The following is a 20,818-nucleotide window of genomic DNA, read 5'->3' as shown; positions in this document are numbered from 1 at the left end:
ACGAGATGAGAAAATATTAGAGGAGTTCAATCAATATAGTAGCTCATGTTGTGAATGCTAATGTGACAATTTATATGACTAGAAAGAACAAAGCAGCTTTCTGCCCTTGCTGTGTTAGGAAACTCTGCTTCCTCGTCCCTCCCTTTGTTTCTTTAAACCTAGTTTGCAGTCTTTTTATAGACCATATGAGTATCATATCATAAATGTCTTATGGTTATAAACTTAGAAGTGGTTTGGGAATTGCATCCATATTGATATTTTTGGTTTTGCCTTTGAACAAGCTTAGACTCAATATTTTAATTCTTGTGGAATAGCTTGCACTCATCATGGTTGCTGTTAATTCATATTTTGAACCCAGGTCTTACTAAATTTTCTGTTGTAGATAATTTACCCAATCATGGAGTGGGAAGCGACCGCTTTTGGCCGTCCAGTTCTTGCCCTTGTACTTGTTGCTTCTCTGGCTTTATTCCCAGTATTTTTTATCCCTTCTGGCCCTTCCATGTGGTTGGCTGGGATGATTTTTGGTTATGGCCTTGGCTTTGTTATAATAATGGTTGGCACAACCATAGGGATGGTCCTCCCTTACTTAATTGGACTAGTTTTCCGTGACCGTATTCATGTAAGTCGTTTTGTTTCTCAAGTGATCACAAGTCTAGATTCATGTTGTTTTTTCAGTTTTTTTTCTTCCTTTTTTACTTTTCTGTTTATACTCTTTTGTTTATAAATGGTTCAGCAATGGTTAAAGAAATGGCCCAAGAATGCCGCAATGATTAGACTTGCTGGGGAAGGGAGTTGGTTCCATCAATTTCAAGTAGTTGCTTTGTTCAGAGTTTCACCTTTTCCGTACACCATTTTCAATTATGCTGTAGTTGTGACCAATATGAGGTTTTGGCCGTACTTATGTGGATCAATAACAGGAATGGTGCCAGAAGCTTTCATTTACATCTACAGGTTTGTGCTTTCTTATTTGGCCTTTATGCTATGTTTGGATGGGTGGCAGGGGTGTAGTTCTATAATTTTCTAAGAGGGGTATAGTCAATTTTTAAAATACTTACAGATATAATTATAAAGTGTTTTCTTAATTGGAAAAAACGAGTTACGATTTCCCTATTTTGATAATTTTTTCCTCAAACACTTATTATAGACGAAGACAAGAACAAAGAAAAAATGAAGGAGATTGTCTCATAAGCTAAGATTATTTAAAATAAGTTTTCCTTGTTTAAAAATTGAGACATTTTCATGTCTTGGCAATCCGTCGAAGGGCAACAGATGGTCAAAGTTAAACTTAGTGAAGTTTGTTTGAAAACAGACATATATGACTTTATGAATAAAATATTAGCTCATTGATCCCAATATGACTGAATCCATAACTTGTTTTCTTTATCAATGGCCATTAATAAATCTATGTTTTCCTCATTTGTTAATGGTGGTCAATTTTGAACAGTGGTCGATTACTGAAGACCTTGGCAGACGCACAGTACGGGAAGCACCAATTGACAACTGTAGAAATTGTGTACAACATAATTTCTTTCATAGTTGCTGTTGTTACCACCATTGCTTTCACTGTTTATGCAAAAAAGGCCCTTAATGAACTCAAAATTGCAGAGGCCAATGAGGAAGCTGCCTCTGTATCAGGGAGTACTACTCTTGAGATTGAGAAGGGTTCCCATTGAAATAAAATTGCCCACGATGTTAGTGTATATTTATGTATCTAAATTTGGTTTAGGACTACATGTACCACAATGCTTTTTACCCTCCCTCTTAGGCCTTGTATTGATTATTCAAATGAGCATGTAGGATAGAAAAGTCTGCAAATGCACCAATCGGGTAGAAATAATAAATTGGAAAGAAAGCCCTACTAACATTTTTTTATTACATAAAATGTGCAATTAACGACATGATTTAGTGTAAATTAAACCAAAGAGTGTATCTTTAACTTAGAAATAATATCCTTCTCAGCAGGGATGTGAAGTATTATGGTTTTGTTTTCATACTTTTGTTATAAAAAGTATCCTTTAGACTGGCTTGAGTTATGTAGTTTTATATCCATATTTTGTGCATGCCTAATATTAATATGTGATCTTAAAATTAGATAAAACTGTTCATATATTTATGGGGGAAAAGGTATGTTTTAAGGAACGTGTTTTCTTGGGGGCCTTTTCCTATAGCATAAAATTTTAAAAAATAATATATAATTTTATATGAAAGGAAAATAGAACGAACCTCTATATTTTTTGCGGCTAATTTAATTTTTATTTTGCATAAAATACTTTTATTTTTTTGTCCCATTTCAATTTATCTAAACAACGAAATAGAAACTCTTTTCTGTAAGATGTGAAAAAGAAAACGAATGAGATGGTCTAAGATGAATTTACAGAAGAAAGAAAAATGAGAAGTGTGCATAAGGATGATTTTCATTTTAAAAAAACAAAAGCAAGGAATCACCTGCTGTAGCTGGACTGCGTAAGCTTCACTCAGTACCTTCATTTAATGAATAATTTACTTCTAATTAAAAATAAATGTGATGTTCAAGAATGCAGTTGAACTGTTGGTGTGTCCCCTTTACAATCATGTATTCATGCTAACAACAAATAAGAACCGAATTATAGTATACTTTATAATAAAATCATCATTAAAACCAATTAGTAATGTCGTATTGACACTTCAAATTTTTCAACAATCAAGATCAGTTCATGCTAGTAACTGATGAAGAATACATACTGAGTAAAAAATCATCTGGATTCTGAAATTGTAAGACACTGTCACATCAGTTCATAAATTGAAGCAAAAAAAAAAGGTTTTAGATATGTGCATCAGAAAATCGTGTCAACAAAGTCTACAGTTGAAGGAATTAAAATGGTGGTACGTTTTTAAATTTAAAGATTTGTTTCACATTTCAGAAACTTATCAATTGTTTTAACTTATGAGATACTAATATGACAGTGTCAAACATTTTCAGGAATAAAGTGAGTGTTTATTCATTAACTGTTGGATGTATTAGGTTTCTCCAAGGGAACAAACTCAATTGCAGATGTTGCATCTTCCACCATGATTATTGCTTGTTCATCAGTTTGGGTTGATTCTTTGATCATGCAGTTGGAATGCGGTGTATTGAGGGAGTCACTTGAAGGCGAATTCTGAGACTTGATTTCACTACCCATCTGCTCTCATTGTAAGGAGATTAAAATCAACAAGAAAAACACGTTTGTATCAGTTTTGATTTCATCAAACCTTATATTGTACTTTCAAACTAGTTTTTATGAATCCGATGGAGGAAATATAACCTTTTAGATTATTCAATTACCTGAGTCACAATAGTGTACAAAGGCAAGGTGCTATAACTGCAAAGCACTTGAACAATTACACTGCATGACACATTACCTCTCTAAGCAGTGAGATTAAAACATAGCACATAATATAGCAAAAGTATTCAAGTTATGGTTTTTCATTTCACATTGAAAGGGTATATTACCCCATTATAAGTCTTGGGATAACGTAGGTTACTTTCTCCATAATGCATGAATCAAATCCATATGTGCACTGCATAGGGAATGGTTAGGAGACAGACAAGTTATTTTAGTAAAATGATTAAGATTTGAAAAGGAAAGCTTATGGATGTAACACTCACCCAAATCCAGAAGAAAAATGCAATCTCAAAAGAGTTTTGAAACAAAATGAAGTGAAGTAAGTGGAGGACTAGGAGAGGGCTGGTAAACCAGAAATATTCATCTGATGGCTTCACTGATTTGTCATCATCTCTTTCCAACATGTTTATTGAATCCTGATACAAACGAGCGATTATGTGCTCCAACTTTGCCCCCACCAGAAGTAGAAGCTGTTTCATAAGCAAGCTTAGTATAACTCTTATCATACCAACATCTCATGCTTAATTGGTATTGTTATAAACAAATCACCAATTTGACTCCCAAAGCATCACCCTCTCTTCTAAGTACTCTCCCAAGTATTGAGTATCCATCAGTTAAGAAACTAAATTGATGTATTATACTCTTTTTTGTTCATATTATAGGGTTTTTTCTTACTCATTGGGTCATTACAGTGACTGTTTTTTAACCTGATAAATTTACACACATTGTAGGGATTGAACCTGAGATTCTATGGAAAATAATTCAAGTATAAGTCTGAGTCTCACATTGGATAGAAATGACAAAATTCAATACCATATAAAAAAAAGACTTATAAACTCATTATCTTGAGATTTTGGATTAAAAGTGGTATCAATCTTTTATATGGATTAGACTCAAGTCACATATAATATCTCCTTGATGAACTTCTCAGATAATGGATTAGACTCAAGTTACATAAAATATTTCCGATAATGGTTAGAATCAAGTTACATATAATATTTCCCTGATGAACCCCTCAGGTAGAAAAAATGCATCAGATTCCTCTCCAAAATAGAATGTCTTCACAATGTAAGTATAAGATACCTAACCACTACACTAAATGTGTTTTACTAATATTTTTACTTCAATATTCATTTAGGAGAGAGGATAATACTTTAAAGATGAAATGGATGGTTTCTTTGTAATGTCAACAAAAACATTGTAAAGAGTGTAAGTCACTTACTATCAAGGGTAAAAAGGCTAACCAGAAATAAGTGTGCCATCCTGCATAGTAAACTCATAAGTAGGAAGATATAAAACTATAAGTGTTTACTTTCAACAGAATTAGAGGATCTTGATTAAGCATTTACCTTCAATGTTCAACAGCAAAAACAGCACAACAAAAACCCAAAGGTACCAGCTACAATAGTAGGTAAACAAATCAAGAACAGTTGGCTCATTACAAGGAAATTTTCTTGCAATGAACTGAAATAGGTGAGAAGAACTTGTCTGAACTCTTACCTGATACCAACAACTCTTTTGAAGTCTACTTCAAGTGTCCTCAGCATGTAATTATGAAAATTATAGTTGGGGTTATTTGAGAAGTGTTTCTGAAAAATGTTATGAGTATCATAATTTGTTTCATGTGCATATGATGAAATAGTTATTATTCTCAAAATGATTAACAATATATGGCATGAAAAGATCTTAACCTTGACAAATCCATACCGAAGTGCATAGTAGTCATACTTTGTAACAGAGCCATGAAATTGCTTGAAGAATGATATCTGCCAAAACAAACACAAAACTATATATCCTTAGAGTTTAACCAGCCATGTGACTTTAATAAAATGAAGTATTTGAAGAAAATATTCTTCTCAAAACCCTGTAACATAAATTTTGTAATTTAAATTTTGACGCATTATTCAATTTAATAAACACTGTTACTTTTATAGTTTTCTCCTTTATTCTAAAACTTTATCTGCATAACTTATTCCTATACAGTAAAATAGAATATTTACTAACTTATAACAATTACCATATGATATATCTATTGGTTTTTACAATAATTATCAATAATGTTTTATCAGTGGGAAATGGAGGAGAGGAAAATCCCTATGCATCCTAATTTTACAACCCTCCAATTTTGTAGGGATTTTGAACTAAGAAGAGATGATTTAAAGCATTTTAGTGAAAAATTAATTTATTTTGGTCCAAAATTATAAGGTATTATAAAGTAAATTAATTGTTAAAATCTCCTATTACCTTTGTAAACCAAACAAGGAAAAGGTCACATGCTCTCTCCTCCATTAAAAACCCTTTCACAAACAGACTCTAAAAGTTATAACCGTGATATCTAATTGATTACAAGTGTATAAAAGATAATTCATAATCATTAAATGCATACAATAATCATGGAATACATGCAAAATTTCCTCATTATTTTAACATTCTCACTTTCATGCAATTGGTTGAGTTTTATAATAAATATATCAGAGCATTCTTATCAAACTCTAGAAGTACTACTTCTATAAGAACTGGTAGAAGTTTACAATTTCAATTTTCTTCATCCTAAAGGTTAAAGTTAGAAGAAGATTGAAGAAGGTTCTGATGACTTACCAGCCAACTAATAACAGCTGCTTTTCTCCAATATCCTCGACTTTTTTCTTTGAAGAACTCATGTTTATCTATTGCTGCATTTGAGCTAGGAAGTTAGAATATGAAGAGAGAAAAAAAAATCATTTTCTTGTATGATCATCTGAATTTTAAATTCAGAGTATAATTTGAACCTTCACTGTAATCTCGATAATGATCCTCCCATACCTTCCATTCCCGCATCTACACCATGTAAATATTAAACTTTAATATGCTGCAAATCATGGATGAACTATTACTTTTACTAAGAATATATCAAGTTCAAGGAACATAATATCACCAACTTTTACTGAGGAGCATATTATATTACCTTTGCACCTGCAAGAAGCATTGTTGTGACACAGAATATTGCATGTACAACGGCCAATACAAAGATAAAAATGTGAAGCTGATGTAAAGATTCCAATGATAACAGTGGAACCTTACCCTGCTTAGGAAAAAAAGGCATGGATTTAAATATGAATCAAATAGTTTGTTTGTATGTGAAAATGTTATTTTGTGATATTTCCAGCTTTACAGAATTCCAATTTTTTTGTCAGTGACATTGGTAATAACCTTATGTGTACAATGATCTGAACCAGAACCACTAGACAAAAGCCTCCTTCTGTTTATTATAGCATCATAGTATGTCTGATAATGCGCTGAACCTTCTGAAGACCTATGAGGCCTTTTGCATGGAAGCATTTGGGTTGCAAGGTTTGGTGAGATGCAAATGTCGCTTATTAAACCTTGAAAGACGGTTAACAAAAGGGAAATGAACCCTAAAAGCATCAATTCTGGTGAAACAAAAATACACACTGATCAGGCTAAAGAATAACATGTTGCATTGGACATTTATAGAAGTATCATGAATGATATATATGCTCAATAGATGTGACGCAAATGCTTTGTACTCAATAGGATTGAGAACACATATTGTATAGTCCAATTCAAAAATGCAGTTGTTACTTGTATTTACTTTCTTCACTTACAAGACTCGGTCCGGTATTTGAATGATTTTATTTTTGAGGAACTGGATTACACTAATGTCACCATTGATTCAGTGATTCTATGTTAATTGAAATTCCCACTTCAAAATCATAATAATGTTCTTTACAGATAAAAATGCCAATAAAGATTGTTAGATGTACCAACATATAATATTGAAAAGCTTTTGTGCTTGAGAGTGAATCAAATTGAAACTGAAGAGACTACCTTCTTCCAATTTTGTCAAGACTTCATACAGTGCGTTCTGACCTTTTCTCTTTAGGTACTGTAACATTGAACCGAACAAACAACTCATCATGAATGAAATGATTTAATACATACCAAAAAGAAAATAATTACTTAACAAGAATAATACAACTCCCTTAAACAGAACAAAATGGTTGAGAAATCGACTAGGCCAGAAGAACTGTGAATTGAGAGATGTGAGCTTACGTTTCCGAGTTTGTGAAGGGCACGTTCAACACAAAGGGAGATGAAAACAATTATGCAGCAAACAACCGCAACAATCCATGTTGGTGTATATTCCAGAGAGTGGTTAAGTTCTTCTGCCATGTTTGCACTTTCGTTAACAAAAAAACTCTTTCTGTTCAATATATATTTTGGCTTGAAAGTGATGGTGGTCAAGGCAACGATATTCTACATGGTGCAGAATTGATGCAAGCCACAACAAGCAAGGAATGTTTCCCAACTTATCAAGGTATCAAGACAAATAAATGAAGTTGGCATGCATAAAAGGTCGAACCAGATTCAAAGTGCTGGTCACGGAGTAGCGTGCAAGATTTACTGATAAAGATAGCTTGTTGACAACCTTGCAATTTCACATTACGACGACAAAAAAGAATCGAAAGTGCATTTTGAAGTGTAACGTTGTTTTTTGTGTTTTACGGAGAAAGTGCAGCACCGTGGAGCATAAAAGAAACGTACTGTTGTCAAAGTCATACGATTGAATAGTGTGCCACTTGTTTCTCTTTTTCGTGTCGTTGTCTCTTAATAGTGTTCGAAGTACATACACAAAAGGGAAGGTTATTTAAGAGGATGGTTTCTAGCAGTTAAAAATTTGATTGTGCATGGCTAGATCCACTAGTAGAGCCTTTTAGAGCAGCTTAAATGGCTACTTCACAAAATAGGAATAACAAAGAACCCAAACTTAACGAGAAGAAAAATAAAAGACTAAACGAAAATAGATAGCATGGAAGACAAATATTGAGAAAAACTGTGAAGGCATTAGATGAGACTGTCAAACAATTACAAGCTGTTCAGTTTATGTTTAAAGAATACAAGATTTGATTTGATTTGATTTAGATACATATATACTATGTGTATCACAAAAATTTAAAGAGACACACTCTCAAGTACCCACTCTATCAATTCTTAACTTGGATCAATCATTGGCTCCAGGCAGCTATATATTGATTAGGCCAAGCTCCACTATAATTCCATTTCTCCAAGCTTTTCTCTGCAAAATTACCTTGATCTTCCAGTTGATACAAAATGAAGGTTACACGTCACTCGAATCATCAGGGGTACTTGATGGAAAGAAATAAGCAATGGCAGGGTGCACTTATGGTTTCCACGGTGCTGGAGGTGGTGGTGGCGTGGGAAACATAGGGGGAACAGCAGAGAAAATGGTATTTTTGTCAATTGATGTGCTCTTGTCGCCTGACAATGCCACTAGTGCCGCAACTAAACCAGCATTTCCGGCAAGTGTTGGCTCTGTGTAATTGTAGTTTGAACGAACATCATGGAAGCCATCATGCTTGTCAGGACCAGCGACCATGGCACCAACAATTGTATTTGGGTTTGGCTTGGAAGAATCCCTCCATTTCCATCCACCTTTACAACTATATTTGACCTTGTTCTTTGGAATAGATGCACCTCTATGGTGGACATGCTTTGGATAATGATCACCAAAACCTACAATATAGCTCATTTTCCTCGGATTTTTCCCAAGAATGTAATCAATCTGCAAAAACACCCAAAAAAGGAAAAGAAAAATTAACCCTGGCACATCATAGTGATATCAATAATATGAGGGATTTGGATCCCATACATGACTATCTCGAAGGAAATACCACATACCTGGGTCTTGGCAAAGTTACGGAGCACGTCTGTTGAAAAGAAATTAGGTCCACAATACCATCCAGGTGTATCAGCAGCATCAAGATAATCACTATATAGGGCAGCCAAAAAGGCGGCATTGACAACATATTGCAGAGGCTGAGGCCTACCATGGTTTAATTGAATCAAGCCACCTGAGTGCACAAAATACGAACATTTACATCAGAGAAAAGTAATCAGAAAGTCATGAATTCTGATGTGACTGGTGGAAAGGTTTGAAGCAAGAATGGTTACCTTTGGTTCTATTAAAACTTGTGAAAACTGGTAGATAGGAGCACATGACTATGCTTGTCTGATTGTGGAAGGTCCTCAAAATTTCTTCATATGGATAGCCAGGACTCAAGAACAACCTCAAACGACTCAGAAGAACCTAAATAATGAAAAATCAAATCAATTAAATGAATTTTCATTAAAATTGCCAAAACCTGCAAGGTAATGCATGACATAAAGACCACGTGCAAGGAAAAACATCTCGGGAAGGCCGGGAAAGGCAACATATATGAGAACAAAATTAAATTTAACATGAAGATCTGAACGCAGAAAAGCATTGGCAGAAGAACTTATGACATTTACAAAGGTAAATAATCCAAGGTTAGTAGCAATAATACCAGATATAAGTATTTCCGATTTTGGAATGATTAGCCAGACATCTAGTATAGAACTCGACTTTTGCTGCTAAAGGACAAAGTATTGAAAACCACACAGCATCCACCATAAACACTACAACTTTAAGACAATTATTATTAAACTAAGATGTCTTCTTGAAAAATGAAAAGTGAACAAAAAAACTTAGAAATTCATTATATCTAATTCATCATCATGACTTTAACTTCTAGCTATTGTTTGTTTATGTTAATCTAGTTTCCAAATGACAAACCAAGACAAACTAGAGCATAATATAGATATACACACATACACATAATAAAGAATCCCTATAAAATTACCTGAGCACCAGCAAGTTTGTTATCCCAGCTGAGTACCCCATAATCAGGGCCTCCCCAGAAGGCACCAGCATGCTTGGCCAGGCCAGGAGCAGTAGCAAGCTTAAGGTATGACGAATTTCCAGTTGCAAAGTACATCCAAGCGCCTCCCCAAACATACTCATCCCAGTAACTGGTTGAGTTATAAAATATTGCAGCTTCCGAACTCCCAGCACTGTACCTACCTCTCTGATCCCTCGAAAACTTGAAGAGCGTGGTTGCACCATGCACCAGTTTCTTGGAATAGGCCTTATTGTCCTTGAAAACAATGGAAGCAGAAGCCAAGGCAGCAGCCATCTCAGCGGCAAGATCTGAACAACTGTGGCACTCAGTCACAGGGCGATCATAGTCCATGTCCTCCGGACGCATCCAGCAATAGTGATCGTTGGGAGTACTCCCACCAGAAGTATCTCCTACCCCAACCTGTCAAACAAGCCCAAAAAACAATAATTGGCACACATCCTCTTCCATACTCCACACCCCACAACAAAATTCTAACCCATCAACCCAACCTATCTTTTCAAACCACTCAAAATTGCAACTGCGTCATCCCCATGTATCTGCAATCTCCCGCAATACCGAAAATTGCGAGATGCAACAAACGTGTGACTTTGACCACAATTTAAATCCTTGATCCATTCCTAAAGTATGGATCAGCCATATTTGTACACAGTTTCCCACAATATCAAGGATGGCGAATTGCAACACAATTTAAAATCATGCTCCCTACTATACTACCACTAGAACGAAACTTCCGAAGCAAATGACTTGACGTGAGAAATGAAGAATGAACCAAAACACAAAGAAAAAGGGGTGTCGTTGGATACCTGAGCAGCAAGTGAGGTGATGGTGTCAGCAGTACTATTGAAACTCTTGAGAAAATAATCAGCACCCCACTTAATGATCTCCTTAACATGATCAAGCTCCCCAGCAGCCTCATACTTTGCACTGTACTCAATCACACTCCAACTCAACATAGAAATGGAAAACGCAGCAGGAAAGTTAAACTTGATAGCATCCCCGGCATCGTAGAACCCACCCACCAGATCCTTAATCGCAGAAGACGTATCAGAAGACTTCCCGTCTTGCATACCCGAGTTCCCCCTCCAAGACACATTGTTATGCTTCGGCAACTTCCCCGCTGCAACAGGAACAAACACAACCAGTTCAGACAAGTTAGTGTACGTGTACTAAACAAACAATGATCACACAAACACGATTACTCGATGAGGGATCTCAGTTGCTTACATCTCTGGGCATTGAAGAACATGAGGGCCTTGCGGAGGGCGAGCGTGTAGTTGTCGGGAGGCGGGTGTTTGTGGTGGTGACGAGGGACGGTGTTCACGATGAGCGCGATGAATCCGGCGAGGAATGCGGCGAAGAGAACCGTGCCGACGGTCCATACGAAGATCTTGCGGCTGACGATGATGCAACCGAGATCCACGTACTTCTTCTTCTTCTGTTCGCCGGGACCCAGGAGCCAACTCTGCTGCGTCTCGTCCAAGGGCCGCGACAGCGCCGCCCTGTCCAAGTCCTGCAGGTTCCGGCTCCGCTCCTCCTCCGTGGCGGAGTCCGTCGCATTGATCTCCAACGGACCACCCCACGGATCTCTACCGTACATTCTCGCTCCTTTTGTTTTTTCACTCCAACGATGCCACCGACACAACACACAACACAACACACTGTTTCTTCGAATCAGCGAACTCAGAGGTTTGGCTGCTTAGTATTAGTAGGACTGCGTGTGTTGTGCTGGTGCTTGCTGTCCTCTTTCTTCCTTTTTTTTATATATATCTTTTTTTTTCTTCTTATTTATTTTCTTTAATAATTATTTAAAAGTCGAAAAAAGTTAAACTTAATCGCTGTTATTTGATTATTTTATTTTGAATTGGTGGAAATGGAAAGTTTTAGTTGAAAAGATTGCGTGGCTGGTAGTGACGGTGCTTGCCTTTCTCTTATGATAATAATAATATTAATGATAATTATTAATTATCATTCATCATTAATTAATTATGCGTTGGGGTTTTGCTTTCGTTTTTCTGATTTGTTTTAGTTTTTCCTAATTACTATATCAAGATTTTGGTTTGGGAAATTGTATTAATTAGGTTTGAGACACTGACGTGTCTACCGCCGACGCTGACAGACTGTCCGCAAATCCAACGCACCGCTCTCACAACTCATTCAACACAATAAAAAAACATAGGTTAAAAATAAAATTTAAATAAATTTGATTAAAAATAAACAAATAAAATTACAATGGAAATACTCAGAAATGTGTCACGTGCATTGATACCTAATCCTATTCAATTAGGGCAATATAAAAGCATCATGTGTTGTGTTGTTCTGATTCCAATTACGATCCCTATAAAGAACAAAGTATTAATTTGTGATTAGCATGTTGATTATGGAATTTAAAACTAATTAAAAAATTATGGTGGGTGAACGTGGCATTTCTTTTATAGGTTTTGTTTGCCGACACAGGAAGAAATTATGATACATACCATCTCTCACTTTCTCTTCTGTCGGTTTTAGCATTTTTTTAATTAGGTTTACTTTTATCTATCACTAATTTTAATGCAAGTGTTAAATCAAGTTAATCAAGTCATTTTTAATATAATTTTTGTCCACAAAACTCTATAAAAACGTACTTTTTGTATTGTATAGTATTGTATATATACACGTACATACATACGGTAGTTGGTTTTCTTTTTTAATCCCTTTCTTTATTGTTGAGGTGGGCCAAACATGAAGGAAACTATTCAGTCTTCTAATATTCTTTTGGTGTTGCTTTACGTAATTCCTTTACCATTTCTTTTTATTGCGTTATAGGTTTCGTGTCACAACTTTACCACTAGCTAAGTTTTACTCACAAATTTAAGTAACTAATTTTAACATTTTTTTTTAATTTAATTTTCATATACTAGCTAAGTTTTGTATTATTTAAGATAGAGCTAAATTAAGATGTTTATGTTTCTTTAAATGTAAAAATGATGAAAAAAGATTTTGATAAATTAAATTTTAGATAAAGTGTTTAATCTAACTTTGACCTCTAAATTGTTTAGTATTTAACTTTTCTATACAAATATTTTCGTTGATAAACGCGTTTTTTTGGTTTTATTTTATTTTTGTGTAGATCCCATTCATGCATGCAATTAATGAGAAAAATGAAAGCGAGATGTTTGACGAAAGTGTTGAGAGAGAGCAAAGCCAAATGTGTAGAAAGTAGAAACTCCACACCTAAAAAGCACCCGATGCTTGTCTTCAAAGCAATAATGAAGCAATGGAAGAATACGACCATGCAACTACACATCAATTCATACATTACTTTACATTTTCATTATCTCATACAATTTTTCTAACTAAACTTTTACTTTAATCCCATCACTTATATAATGATATATTTTTTCTTAATGAGAGATACCTTTATTAATTTAACAACATACACCACTTGAAGTAATCAATGATTAGTATGAAGATAAGTGTGTGTGGTTAACTTTTACAATCTGGTTTATATTGCACAACTTGCATAGAATAAGTTTATATAAAAAAATATCGTTTGATAAATCAGATACTAACTAGTTAGTTTATCACAACCATTAACAAAATCTGAAGGAAATGTGATGAATAACCACCATTCATTAACGATGATGTGTCATCCTCTATCAACTAATGACGTACCATCTTTTAATAAGTGCAACCAATGAAACTTGCAGAGATGCTTTCATCATTTTATTAGCTACAATAATTCATATTTCGTTGTTGTTTTATCAATAAAAAAACACTAATAAATCAAAGGTTCGGTACGCCTAATCTGTTGATATGTATTTTTTCACAGAATGATAGTTAGGTGAGGTTAAATACAGTACCAAAAACTATACTCACCTACAACTGAAAATTACTTTAAAATAGTATTTGCTTCGGATTTAAGGTATCCTCTGATCCAGTAATTTACACTTCTAAGAGATGAGACTGAAAGAAGCCACAGAAAACTGAAGATTAACATTATAATCATCCCTGAAACTGCATATAAAACATGTCTGGTGACAATTCTAGAACCCTTCTAAGTTCTATAATCCTCAGAAGGATTCTAATTTTAGGAGGGAATATATATATATACACACACACATATATGTGTCTTCCATCTTCCTTTTGGGGAGCTAGAGATCAAAGCTATGGCTGTGGAAATGGAAGATGGAATCATGGCGTTGTCTTGTCATGCTGTGTGACCTGATTTCCTCAGCAACACTTGTCTGAAGTGTTGAAGGGCCACAAACTATGACACCCACATCAACAAGGCCCCACTTCTTTGACATTGATTCATAAATTTCTGCAATGCATATGTATCTTGATTAGTAACTATAGGTAGTAAATATTTGGTTAGATTTAGAGTTTCACTTCAATAAAATACAATGATATTTAATTGGATGCTTTATTATGCAGATTGTCCAGCTGAAACTTTAACTTAGATCATACAATACAACAACACATCTTAGTTTTGTTGAAAAATTATGTTCATAAAGACATACCTTTGAAGTCTGGCCTGGAACCATAGGTAACGACAGTTGACTTTTCAATACTGACTTGACTTTGATCCTTGGGAGCCAAAGAGCTATTTTGGTGAATCTTGTCATCAACATTTTCATTATTGGACTTTTCTTTCAAATAACTTTGCTTTTCCCAATTGTGCCACAATACAACCACTGAACCACCAAAGATAACCACACTTGCAACCATGCATATCACATATAGTAGTCCCTTGTACCACCATATCTCTATGTGAAATGGGGTTATGTAGTAAACATACAACAAAGCCAGCAATATCACAAAGCCAACTGTAGATGAGATGACATAAAGTCCGGACCAGAAATTGTCTCCTGTGCCAACCAGAACAGACATGCCATAATCACTAGCCATAGGGCAGAATGAAGATTTTATTGGTTTGTGAGTGTACCCCTCTTCCTGCAGATAACAGAAATCAGATACAATTTAGTGGAAAAAAGAATGTGTAAATGATAACAAAGCACCATCAGAAGAAAGTACAAATTTGTATGAAGAAATGTAGACTCACCAATGGAGGATCTGATTCTCGAGTGACATAAATACGAATATCAATGTTTACTGTATCTGAAAAGGATGGACAAATTGTTTCCATGTCAATGGTTGAGAGAAGTGGAAGCTCGTTTGAATTTTTCACAGCCCAAACAAGTAAAATATTTCTCGGTTGACAGGGTTTCCCCTCCCTAACACGGTGGAGAATGTCACTCAGTATAGCAAGGAAGGGAGAAAGTCCAATACCACCAGCCACTAATATAAGATTTTCGTACCTAAGAACAAAATGGCCAGTCATTTCATTAGCTGAAGAAGCGAAGAACAAAAACATAAGTTAGTCTAAAATCTTATTTGGTCTGAAACTCCATGCATAGTAAGGAACAAGGACTAAATCATGGTTTCCATCATTTATTATGTGTGCAGAACAAAAAGATTGGCATGTAACCACTTACATTAAATGGTATGGTACTTCGTGCCCGTATGGTCCTTCCACTGAAGTTGTTATGACTGATGAATCTTTTTGTGCATCAGTATCAGTAATCCTTTGTCTCAACTTCTCCGTCCATTTGCCAAGAACCTTTATAAGAACAGCAAGGTGATGCTTTCCACCCAAAGGGCTAGAAGAAACACTGAATGGATGCCACTGTAGCCATGATAGTTCCCGGACTTGAACGAAAATGAAACTTAGAGCATTGTACCTCAAATCTACAACATTTTGAAAAGGTTTACTGTCAGCGAACTGGTTAAGGTACAAAATTATGTGCACAGAAATACTATGGTGAGTATGTAATTACTTTGAGGTTTTGAAAGAACCAATTCCACAGTGCCACACGGAAGGCATCTTGAAGAGATTACATTAACTGTCCTTCGTGATTGGCAGAACCTCAGAAACCGATCAAGCAGAAAGAAAAATATTCCACCAGCAGTCATAGTGAAAATAAAGTCACCAACATGCAAGGCCAAAAAGACAACAAAGACTACATATAATTGATGGGTGTAGAAGAACAACTCAAAGTTCCATGTTCGCACTCCAGGAAGAGAGGTCACCCACATTAACAGACCAGCTAGAAGGCTAATAACTCCTGGGAGATTGGCTACACCAATATCTTTCCATTGTACTAACTGCAAAAGGGACCATATTAGGCATGGAAATGTTAGCATGATTGTGCCAATGTGTTCAAGATAAAGCTTATTGAAGTAAAATTAGATTTTAATGTTTATAAACCATCATTTCTCTAAATACAAGACACTTGAGACCAACCAAACTCATTCATTAAGCCTCAATTAGGCTTTGTTTATTTGAATGGATTTGGGAGAGAGTGATTGAGGGGATTTGAAGGTAAATTTTGTTGTTGTTTATTTGAGTAGATTTGGAGGTAAGTGAGAGTGAATTTGGAAGTAAATTTTTTTAATTTGTCACATCAATCAAATCCTACACTAATTCTTACAAACTTTACTTCCAAATTCACTCTCACTTACCTCCAAATCTACTCAACTAAATAACAACAAAATTTACCTTCAAATCCTCTCAAATCCCCTTGATCACTCTCCCCAAATCCATTCAAGTGAACAAAGTCTTAGGCATGGGCTAGTGGCTAGAGACAAATGAGTTGTAGGAGGTCATAAGTTCAAATTTATCCTAATAAAAAGATCATGCATAAAGAAATAAAGGATGTCACTTCACCGCTGATCAACAACTACCAAACCTAAGAGGAAATTAGGATAGCATTATAGACATTTTGGTAAGGCATAAGCAAAATAAAAGAACAAGACAAATGGAGTGCAATGGCTTGTGTTATTATATACTTCTAACCTAGAGTTGAGAAACCTAAATGCAAACAGCTATGAAGGTCAGTATTTAGTTTATTTTCCTTCTTAGTTTACATGGAAGAATTATTTTCTTCTAAGGGGCAAAAACCATTAAAGTTGGATGAATTGTGAATCAAGATAAGATCTCTTTGGAAAAATGTAGCACTGCTCTTGTGGCCCTGCGATCCTCTATTCACCATCATTGAATCCTCCTTTCTCCAACTAGCAAGATCCATTGAAGTTTCCATCTCCCACCATTGCAAAAAACCTTTCTCTTGCCATGACTGCCATCCATGGTTGGACTTTTCACCCGTTGGCCATTAAAAAAGCCTTTTTGCATGGTGAGTTGTGCAAAGAAAGTTTATGGATCAACTACCCAGTTTAATAGTCTCTGGTGACTCATATCTTGTCTGTAGCACGAAGAAAGCTAAAAGCAATCTCCTTGTGCTTCAGCCGTTTCAACTGAATTTTGCTTGAGTTTGGTATGATTTAATATCTCAGTAATTAGGGAAATATTTACAATTGATAATTAGAGATATTCTCATCATTATGTTTTCCTATATTATACTTTAAATTAAGAACTTACATGTGTGATTAAAACTCAATTTACAAAAGACACGTTATTAGTTTGGAAGGTTCCCTTTTGATAAATAAGTAAAAAATGAAAATCTCAAAAGTAAATAGATAATGCAAACATTTTTTTAGAAGATTACCAATTCAGCACAAAATCAACCATTGATAGCCAATATTATTTTGCAAGAATGCATCAATACAGCTTGTTTTTCTTTTCTTTAAAAACAATTGGGCCTTGTTCAAAGCATTCAATGTTTCATTTACATCAGTTCATTAAAATCAGATTCATTCAGCAATCAAGAACTATATCATTATACCAAATACACAAATAAACAAATAGAACACAAAGGGAGTTGAAAAATAACACTTTTGTTTGTCCTGTACATTCAAATTCAGAGTGAGTATAAACTATCTTCAGAAAAGAAATCCATTAAAGAGGACTCACTTCCTTTACAAGGCGGCCTTCCATTGCCCAAGCAATGACATAGAGAAGTCCATGGATAGTAAATATCACCATTGTGAGGTGTCCCAGCCATACATGGTATTTTGTGGCATGTTCAAAAGGGATATCTATATAGCGGAGAAGAACAGATCCCCTTGAAACCGGGACAAATAGGAAAGCCATGCACATTAATCCAATTGCTCCGGTTCGAAGTCCCATAATTTTTATCATGAATATGCTGAAAAGAATCAAATGAAACAGCTTCATCATGTTCATCGTTGTTACATCTACATGAACATTGTAAAATTTCTAAGCCAAAAATGCTTGTTCCAAAATTTAATTTTCAAGGATGGACGTTGTCTGATAATTAAAAGCAAAAAAGATTCCATTTGAAGCATGATCAGGAGCCAATATATGGATTCCATGTCAAGACACGTAATTTATATTGACATTTCATCACTCCAATTATACATGTGTTGGGACACAAAAGTTTCATATCGCTATAGTAATCTACACAGTACCAAACTTGGCTGAGATTTTCTTGTATACCTTCTAAAACCTCAATAGATTCTCTGGAGTTTATTGGACCAAGAATTTTTAATTACAATTCCCCCTTTTTATTAGTTTCATGGTAGAGTTATTTTTCAATAACCAATCAAACGCTGATTGAGAAATATCTCTTGAAGAATCCCAAAAGAAATCCTAAAGAATAAGTATAAGAAAAATACATTGATATGTTTATTAAAATTCTTTTTTATATATTTTAAAATATCAAAATCAGTGTCCATCAGTATATTTTGAAGACACGGCAGAAAGATAGCAAAATTAATCCAGCAGAGAATCCAAATTCGAAAACAATTAGTACTCCAACAACAAAGGGAAAACTAGGAAGTCTTCAACAAAGAAAATAATTTCATTTTGAGGAATACTAGCAACATACACTGTCAGTCTCTCTATACACTCTTCAAATATGAAGGAAATCCACAAATTTTAATGATTTCAAACCAATTTCAGCTAATAAGAATGTGCTACTACCTTTTATCATCTCATTAAAAAAACTAAGTCTGCAGAATCCAAATAAGATAAATGAAGGCACAAGACTATTGTACCTCTTCTCTCTAAAGGATGACATATCAGATTCAGAGATAATTCCAAGGGCCTCCACACTATAAGCGTAAGTAGCCCAGAGAACATACAGCAAAAAGAGGACAATCCCAATTAACTCTGTGGCAGAAACAACCCCAAATGGTCCTCTGATAAGCACAGGAAATGTCCATAGGCGGAACCTAGGATTTTTGGAACTCTTCTTCCTGCAATAATAAACAAAGTACAACATATACTCAAAACCATGGTTTTAAAAAAATTGCAACTTCGATCACATCACCAAAAGTAACAGCAACTGCAATTGTGATCTCATTGTGCCAATATTTTTCAAAATAGCAAGGATGTGACAAAACTGTGACCGCATTTAGAATCATGTTATGGTGATGAAGAAATTCATTACAGGGATAGAAACGTTTTGGGAAATCACATACCCTTGAAGCTGATCCTCCCCGGTAAGATTTAGGTGCGCAATGGCAAGAAATGCAATTATGAGAAGTGGGGCAGTGAACACCACAAAAATGCTTCCTGCAAAAAAAACACATTTTTAGCTTTGAACTCACGCCACACACAAGGTGAAAACAAGAAAAAAGATAAACTAACCTGTGATTCCAAAAGGAGAGTTACGGTTGAGCTCATTCCATGTTGAAAACAATTTATTCACAGGCTTTGCAGGTTGAAAAAAGATAAAAGCTGTCCACAAAACAAAGATCACGCAGATAAAAAACTTGAGAGTCCCTTTAGTAGCTGACACAAGAGAAGATGATAGTGTCTTGCTTGCACTTTCATCGCCACGAGGAGAAAGCAAAGGACTGTAGTCAACATTGTTTTTCTCCATGGACACAAATTCTTCCTCCCCGAAAAGGGTATTCCACACTATGCACTAATGCAATTAGTTGCAGCTTCTTGAGGCATAAAAATACCAGCTTGAAGTGGAAATGAAGACAAAAAGCTTTTTGTGTGGAACCCAAAATATTGATTTGCTGAGCAACTTAGAGCCACCCAAATGAATTTTGAACTGATGGCGGATAATAGAATAGACTACATAATTGAGATAGAACATATGTGGTGGTGTAGAAACATAGATTTCACACATTACCACTACAATTATGGATTGAAGAGAGGAACAAAATTGAAATGTAACATCTCAGGTTATCAACATCAACATCGACACACTTGTTTTTCTCTCTCGTCTTTTTCTCTCTAGGACCATGCATTTGAGCCTCAGATGGAATGGCTTGAAACTACAATTTTCACTTTTTGAATGTAATCTCTTAACTTTTTGTTATTTCAATTTTAAATTTTAAAATATTACTATTTTATTTATTTTGTGTTCCTATGTTTCATTCTATTAGGATTATTATATAAAATTGAGTAGAAAGAAACTGAAGAAGAGCTTCATGAAAGTGATTGTGTTCTTGATTTTTTTTAGTAAAATGTAATATTGTTATTTTTATGATTAAATCTTTTCCACTCTCTTTTTTTGAGGTAGAGAAAATATGATTAACACACTTTTAAGGTCAGGACGTTCATGATAAGGACATCCTATTTAGGGATTAAAATGTATTATTAGTAAAATAGGATATTGAAAATAATATATTTTTTTTAAATTGCATGAATAAATAATATTTATATTTAGTGCTAAAATAAAAAATTTTGGTGTAGTGGTCAGAGGAAACCCCCTTGTCCCATATAGACAGACACATAAATGTTCGACCTCGTTTGTCTCGCCTGAATTGAAGTGAATTAAAAATTAAATATGA

The 20,818-nt window shown here is 34.8% G+C and overlaps 3 protein-coding genes across 4 annotated transcripts; all 3 read right to left on the bottom strand.

Annotated features, from left to right (window-relative positions):
- Positions 1-2,594: 2,594 nt before the first annotated feature.
- Positions 2,595-7,660, bottom strand: LOC148201172 (MLO-like protein 13). 2 transcript variants are annotated; one of them, XM_088112439.1, is made up of 14 exons: positions 7,419-7,660; positions 7,194-7,251; positions 6,555-6,775; positions 6,310-6,426; positions 6,134-6,182; positions 5,964-6,037; positions 5,057-5,131; positions 4,866-4,954; positions 4,715-4,764; positions 4,588-4,628; positions 3,629-3,835; positions 3,473-3,540; positions 3,305-3,365; positions 2,595-3,161 (listed from the first exon to the last, which is right to left on the bottom strand). In XM_088112439.1, the coding sequence occupies exons 1-14, from the start codon at positions 7,536-7,538 to the stop codon at positions 2,982-2,984; spliced, it is 1,410 nt and encodes a 469-aa protein (XP_087968565.1). In that variant the 5' UTR covers positions 7,539-7,660; the 3' UTR covers positions 2,595-2,981. The 2 variants fall into 2 exon arrangements, with proteins under 2 accessions (XP_087968565.1, XP_087968566.1); XM_088112440.1 differs by lacking the exon at positions 6,310-6,426.
- Positions 7,661-8,189: 529 nt separating this feature from the next.
- LOC148201171 (endoglucanase 25-like) lies at positions 8,190-11,848 on the bottom strand. The gene is made up of 6 exons (XM_088113228.1): positions 11,333-11,848; positions 10,912-11,225; positions 10,049-10,507; positions 9,339-9,474; positions 9,066-9,238; positions 8,190-8,949 (listed from the first exon to the last, which is right to left on the bottom strand). The coding sequence occupies exons 1-6, from the start codon at positions 11,703-11,705 to the stop codon at positions 8,548-8,550; spliced, it is 1,857 nt and encodes a 618-aa protein (XP_087969354.1). The 5' UTR covers positions 11,706-11,848; the 3' UTR covers positions 8,190-8,547.
- A 2,122-nt stretch (positions 11,849-13,970) lies between these two features.
- On the bottom strand, positions 13,971-20,021 carry LOC148201170 (ferric reduction oxidase 7, chloroplastic-like). Its single transcript, XM_088113442.1, has 9 exons — positions 19,659-20,021; positions 19,490-19,583; positions 19,064-19,264; positions 17,958-18,192; positions 15,925-16,252; positions 15,583-15,835; positions 15,150-15,405; positions 14,608-15,040; positions 13,971-14,408 (listed from the first exon to the last, which is right to left on the bottom strand). Exons 1-9 carry the CDS (start codon positions 19,891-19,893, stop codon positions 14,239-14,241), a joined length of 2,205 nt encoding a protein of 734 aa, XP_087969568.1. The 5' UTR covers positions 19,894-20,021; the 3' UTR covers positions 13,971-14,238.
- Between the last annotated feature and the right edge of the window lie 797 nt (positions 20,022-20,818).

This window comes from Vigna umbellata, chromosome 4, assembly GCF_029865625.1.
Source record: "Vigna umbellata cultivar VRB3 chromosome 4, Vumbellata_1.0, whole genome shotgun sequence".
Taxonomy (NCBI): domain Eukaryota; kingdom Viridiplantae; phylum Streptophyta; class Magnoliopsida; order Fabales; family Fabaceae; genus Vigna; species Vigna umbellata.
Note: the sequence above shows the minus strand (reverse complement) of the source record. Positions and strands in the feature narration are given on the sequence as shown.